At 42.8% G+C, this 6859-nt stretch overlaps 1 protein-coding gene across 1 annotated transcript; it reads left to right on the top strand.

Annotated features, from left to right (window-relative positions):
* Positions 1 to 1743: 1743 nt before the first annotated feature.
* On the top strand, positions 1744 to 5092 carry HTR1D (5-hydroxytryptamine receptor 1D). Its single transcript, XM_066335163.1, has one exon. It carries the CDS (start codon positions 3234 to 3236, stop codon positions 4368 to 4370), a length of 1137 nt encoding a protein of 378 aa, XP_066191260.1. The 5' UTR covers positions 1744 to 3233; the 3' UTR covers positions 4371 to 5092.
* Positions 5093 to 6859: the final 1767 nt, after the last annotated feature.

The following is a 6859-nucleotide window of genomic DNA, read 5'->3' as shown; positions in this document are numbered from 1 at the left end:
AAAATTAATCCAGTAACTAAGTACATGTGTGATTTCAGTATGACTTTCTCCCAGTGCTGGGTTGCTTGTTTACTGGTATTTTGAAGATCTAGAATTCATTTAAACTCTAGACTAGTTCCTTGGACTGCAAACACCATGTTTCACATCAGTTTATTTTTTCCCCACAGTGACTTCAAGCTGATGGAAGCAATAGGATTTGTTCAAGTACAGGTGGGTGGGTGAGGTGCAGTCCACTTTAGTTCATATTGCTAGAATGTTGTAACAGAGAGAAAAAGCTGATAAAAGATATGGGAAAGGCTTGATATCTCTTTTTTCAGTGACAACTGACATCAAGGTGAGATTTGGCTTCAGTTTTTAGGTAATACAGTAATTTAACAGTCTTTAATAGTGTTAATAAGCCTGTCTGGTGGGTTTAGTTTAGATTTTCTTAGTATCTGAAAGTGAGAGCTCTGAAGTGAGCCATTACTGTGTCAGAGAGTTAAAGGCATAGTTAAGGTGTGGGGAAAAAAAAAAAAAAAAGGCAATTCCTTAGAGAAACAAGATCAACTTCAGCATCTCTATTCAATAAAGATAAATTGGGGGATATTTACAAGCAGAACCTATTGGTTCTGCCAATTTTACTAGTGGACAGTGTTCAGCTAGAGAGTTTGATGAAATTTGAAGTGTGATGGTGGCAGCAGCAGGGCTCAGCCTCCACTTCAGCTCCCTTTGCACCTGCAAGACAACTCCTGTTGAGCCACAACCTGAAATCTGTACCTACAGCCAGTTGGCAAAAAATACAATATATTGTTGTACACATAGTAAATATGGTGATTAGGGTAACAGTCAGTAAAGTTCAGACTTTACTAAAGTAAGTTATGCTTCACCAACCTGTTAAATTAATTAAGGAGAGCTGATGAGTATATGGAGTGAGCAAAGTCCAACTGATACAATTATTTAGAGTCTCAAGAGGTTTTGAGTGGTCTGGAAAGTCCATGAATGGTGTGGTGATGACATGTGATGATGAAACAAAGCTCTTCAGAGTATTAAAGACAAGGACTGACTGTGCAGAGTTGCAAAGAGCCTTGGTTAAAAACTGGGAGAAGGAATACAATATTCACAGATGCAACAACTGAGAAGAGAGGGGGGAAAAAAGCTGATATTACCAGTCAAGGTCTGTGGAATTACATTAATTGGGACTGCTCTGTGGAAATGTCAGATCAGAGTATGCAATGATTCAAAAAGCAAAGTACTTCTCAGAAATCATCAGGACATAAACTGAGAAAAGAAACCACCACTATGCTGAAGTATAAATCCATGGTGTATCCAAATCAACAACTGTTTGTGGTTCTGGTCTCTGTCTCTAAAAAAATGTATCAATGTTTGGAAAGCATCAGAAAACAGCAAGAGGGTTGAGCTGAATGCCTGGACCATTGCCAGAGACTGGTGACTTGATTTCATGGACTTTGGTCACTTTTCAAAAAGTTCTTATAAATTGAACCTTTGCTCAGTATCACAAAATGGCTGCAAGGAAGTGATTTTCCCTTCCTAGAGAAAGAAAAAATCAAGAAAGTAATAGTCTAGTGTGAAATACAAGACTTATCTGTGTCTCCTCATCAGAAAAGCATACCTCAAAAGAAAAAGCATGTCTGAAAAGGTTTGACCCAGAGAAAGTTGTTATATATATATATATAAAAAACAGCCTGGAGAAAAGGAGACTCAGGGGTGACCCCATCACTCCACAAGCCCCTGAAAGGTGGCTGTGCTCAGCTGGGGCTGGGCTCTTTCTCCAGCAGCACTGACACAACGAGAGGACACAGCCTCAGGCTGGGCCAAGCGAAATACAGGTTGGGTATCAGGGAAAAGGATTTTACAGAAAGGGTGATAAAGGGCTGGAATGGTCTGCCCGGGGAGGAGGTGGAGTCCCCATCCCTGGGGGTGTTTAAAGCAGACTGGATGTGGCACTGGGGCCAGGGGTTAGTTCAGGTGTTGGGGCTGGGTTGGACTCGATCTTGAAAGTCTCTTCCAACCTCCACATTCTGTGATTCTGTGAAAATCAAACACACCAAACTGAAAAGTGTTGCTTCTTATATTTGGATTTAGGAGCTTAAGAGAGGCTGAGTTCAAAGTGCTAATGTTTCATGTAGAATATTATTCTCCTCTTGCTCCGCAGATTCCCAACCAAGTGACTCCCTGTTCTGCATTGGATGGCATGAATTGTACCAGTGATGACTGAGAGAGGCACTTCTCCTCGATGCTGGGAGAGGGCTGGCCTGGTGATTATCTCCTTGGAGAAATTCCGTGTTCCTCCTTGTGGCCATCACAGCACACTTCAAAGCCACTCGTGACCCACATTCAGGATCTCTCCCAAGAAGGATTGGGCTGGCATAATATAAGTGACATTCTGGTTCTCATGGGTAGAAGTGAGGGAAAGGCCTGATGGAAATCTGTCTTAGGATGTTTCCTCTTAGTTTGTGAAGAGTTCAGGAAATCCAGTGCTGGTAAATACAAGGAAAAGTTGGAAAGCCTATAGATTGCACACTGTGCTGTAATGTGCACCAGTGCATTGGGGTCTGGTAGCCAACACCTGACTTCAGCATTTGAAAACCTGAATAGTCTGGAGAAATAAATAAAAATGGAGATCTGTACTTGAAGAAGGCTCGATTTGCAAATCTGGCAGAAATTATGTTTACAGAAGGAATTGTTTTATATGTTAAGTACTCAATTATTAAAGTGTCCCTTGTAAATACCAAAAACATGACACTCAGCTATTAGAGAGAAAAGGAAAATACTCTTGAGGGTAGCTTTGTCTCAAGCAAAGGGGCATCAACTGCATGCCCAGATGCTTCTTTTCCATCTCTTACCCTTCAGTATTGATTTATGCAACTTTGCAGAAGATTAGGTCAGAAAGGAGGAGGGAAATGAAGATAATAAAGAATTATTTCATTTTCTTCAAGATGAAAACCACCTAAATTCCCATCACTTAGAGTACTGTTTTCATTGTTGTACACCAGACTCATGTCTGGGTGATATTTTGCTTTAACAGTGATGTAATTGATATGATGTGATGTGATGTGATGGAAAATCTGGAATAGGAGAGTACCTCATCTACTGCGTCAGCTGAAGTTTTCAACAAGTTAATAATTCTTCAGTGTTGGTCCAAAGTATGAAAACCTCTATTTTATCAAAAAAAGTGAGCATCTTTCTTCATCATCCCAGAAAGATCACACTGGAAGGTGAAATCCGAGCAGAGGATGACTCAGTACAACCTTTCAGCACAGTTCTCTCTCCAGAGCTCAGCAAATAAATCAATAAATGTCACTGAAACACCACTGTCTTGGGATGAAAGGACACTCCTAGGGCTGAAGATTTCACTGTCAATCCTTCTGTCTGTTATAACTTTGGCAACGATCCTCGCAAATGTTTTTGTGGTTATCACCATTTTTCTGACCAGAAAGCTCCACACACCTGCGAATTACCTCATCGGCTCCTTGGCAGTGACTGACCTTTTGGTGTCTGTCCTGGTGATGCCTGTCAGCATTGCTTACACCGTCACCCACACGTGGGCCTTTGGCCAGCTGCTGTGTGACATCTGGCTGTCATCGGACATCACGTGCTGCACGGCCTCCATCCTGCACCTCTGTGTCATTGCACTGGACAGGTACTGGGCTATCACAGATGCTCTGGAATACACCAAACGGCGCACTGCTGGCCGGGCAGCCCTCATGATTGCCGTGGTCTGGATGATTTCCATCAGCATCTCCGTGCCACCGTTCTTCTGGAGGCAGGTGAAAGCTCACGAAGAAATCGCGAAGTGCGCCGTGAACACGGATCAGATTTCCTACACGATTTATTCCACTTGTGGAGCTTTCTACATCCCAACTGTGCTCCTCCTGATACTGTATGGTAGGATTTATGTAGCAGCTCGATCCAGGATTCTGAAGCCACCCTCGTTATATGGGAAACGTTTTACTACTGCACACCTGATCACTGGTTCTGCGGGGTCTTCCCTCTGCTCCATTAATGCCAGCCTCCATGAAGGGCATTCCCATTCGGGTGGATCCCCAATATTTATTGGTCATGTTAAAATAAAACTTGCAGATAGTGCTCTGGAAAGGAAAAGAATTTCTGCTGCAAGAGAAAGGAAAGCTACCAAAACTTTAGGCATTATTCTGGGAGCTTTCATTTTCTGCTGGCTGCCTTTTTTTGTCACGTCCCTGGTCCTACCAATCTGCCAAGATGCCTGTTGGTTTCATCCCATCCTACAGGACTTTTTTACCTGGTTGGGTTATCTAAACTCATTAATCAATCCAGTCATTTATACAGCTTTTAACGAAGAATTTAAACAGGCTTTCCAAAAACTAACACTTTTCAAAAAGCGCTCCTCTTGAGACTCTCCTCTTGTGTAACTGACCCTTGTGCAATCTCACAGCCTACCTGAAACTTTCCATGCTTTTATTCCTAAGGAACGGAGTGGTAATTGCCATCTCTGCTGCTACTCCGTTCTGTGCATGTAACTGGGAATTTCTTCCCAATTTGATACTTTCTGTCTGGGATTGTCCATGCCATAACAGAACTTGCCCACAGTCTCTGCAGTGATCATGTCTGTACATAAGATCAATGACACCTGAAATAATCTTTGCAACGAGGCAAGGTGTGTGAACCAAGGGAGCTTCTCTTGTGTGATGAGGTGACATGTTATCCAGTTCTACCATGCCTTCTAACCTGATGGGAGGAAATTGTGTGTGTATTTACAAGAAGTTAGTATTTCTGCTGTATATTATTAACCATTTATGTCGGCTGAAGAAGTTTCTGGAGAGCAGGACCTGATACTTACATTTTCTATGGTATGTATCTTACCCACGTGAAGCTGATAAAACCTGTAACTTTTTCAGAAGATGTGTGACACAGCCTGACTATAATCAGCAGCAGGGCAGAGCAGCATAGCACAGATGTAAGTTATGTGGATATTTCACAAATGATGCATTTGAAGCTATGCTTTTGGTGAACTTAGAAAGGAGACAATTTATTTGAATTAATTATTACACATTTTATCATGAATAGAACAACCAGTGGAGAAATGCTACAAAATAAATAGCATGAAAATTATTGATCTTATATTTCTGTCTTTTATTTTTTTTGCATGCATAAACTGAAACAGGAGAATATGGTTAGTGCCATGGTTAGTGTGGAATGACTAGGACCTCATGAAGTAGCCAGAAGGTTCACTCCTTGGTGATAAGATATGGGAGATTAGAGAAGAGAGGATGAAGTGACACACCAAGGAAAACTTAGTAATTAAGGTTGTTGGGCTGGATGTGGCATCCCTGTCTCTGGAATTCTTAAAGTACTGGTCAAACAAACTGTGGTCAGGAATCACTGTCAGGACCCTCTGCTGGGGTAGCAGGGCAGGTCCTTTCTAACATGCCCCTCTCTGCCTCTGGGATTATTTCCCTGATTTGGCAGGTGGGAAGCTGGCCCATGGAAGAGTTGGATGAAGACAAGATCAAGCGGTACAGCCCAAATTTCATGCAATATTTTAGTCCCTGGGCATTTTTCATCACAAGTGTCATGTCTATACCGAATAGGAGAGTGACACATTGTTTGAAAATCACCCCATCATCCTTCTGATCACCTTTCCATCTCTCAGACAGCCCAAATTCATCTCCACCATCTCCACTGCTGTGGCCATCCCAACACACACCACCACAGTGCACATCCACCACAGCTTTCAGCCTCTCCTTTGCATTTGTAGCACAGCTTTGCAGCCTTCTCCTGCTGCTGGTGCTTCTGCTGAGGATGGTTCATAAAGTGATGCCCCAGCACCACCAGCATGCTGCAGAGTCAGACAGAGCAGTTGTGTGGTCGTGGAACAGCAGTCCTCTCTCTCACTGGAGGCATTTCAGACTGCTCTGTTTGGAACATGGCTCCCCTACCCTCCCAAAACTGCACTGATCTAGCTCTGTCAAGTTTAAGAGATTGTGAACGTGCCATGGCCATGTCCAGTCTGCTTCCAAAGCACGTCCAGAGTGCCCAGTGTCAGTGCAGGTTCTCACCTGGGCTCACCCCTGAGCTGTGCTGGGGCACTGGGGGACATTGTGAACTTCCCCTTCCCCAGGGGAAGGCCTGAACCATTAACAGTGTAGACAACTGAATTCCCGCGCCTGAGGCCAGTCCCTGGCACTGTTCAATTTGCTGTTTACAGCAGCAGTCAATTATTCATCCTCCTCCCATGATGACAGTCCAAAATGTTCACCTTTGGGCCAGTTTGTGATGATTTCCAAGAACCCTGAGTGATTCACCTGCTCCATGGGAAACATAAAATTACAGATCAGGGTCCTGGAAGGGCCTTTGAGAGCTGGCTAATCCATTCCCTGCCTGTATCAACTATGCTTTTGTTCTCTTCCTGTATTTCCTACTCTTGAAGATTTTCAGTGATGGACAGAATACAGCATAGGAAGATGATCTACCACTCTTCTTTGACACTGTTTAATTCAAGAATAAACAAAGTAGGCCCTTTCTTTGATTAGATTATAGGTTAATTTTAAAAGGCACATGGTCTAATATTACACCATTCTTATTGTTAATAAATATTTGATAGCGTGTCTCAGGAATTCATATTGGAAAAAAACAGTGATATGGAACTGGCAGATGAAAATACTTGCTAGGGATGATGACAAATTAAAGATAAATTACACCCACAGCCTATGAGTTGAAAGGAGGGGGCTCTCATGTCACAGAGATCAATGTCCATATTTGCCATGTTTTACAATGCTCTGTGAATTGCAGTCCAGAGCACACAAATGTATTTCACAGAAGGTATAGGAGGGCTGAGTGGTATCTCAGTCCCTCTCCAGTGAAGGTCTTGCAATATTGAGCA

Source organism: Sylvia atricapilla, chromosome 24, assembly GCF_009819655.1.
Source record: "Sylvia atricapilla isolate bSylAtr1 chromosome 24, bSylAtr1.pri, whole genome shotgun sequence".
NCBI classification, from domain to species: Eukaryota; Metazoa; Chordata; class Aves; order Passeriformes; family Sylviidae; genus Sylvia; species Sylvia atricapilla.
Note: the sequence above shows the minus strand (reverse complement) of the source record. Positions and strands in the feature narration are given on the sequence as shown.

Bases quoted from the DNA above. Each gene is read 5' to 3' on its own strand.
- HTR1D (XM_066335163.1), top strand. From the start codon at position 3,234: ATGACTCAGTACAACCTTTCAGCACAGTTCTCTCTCCAGAGCTCAGCA.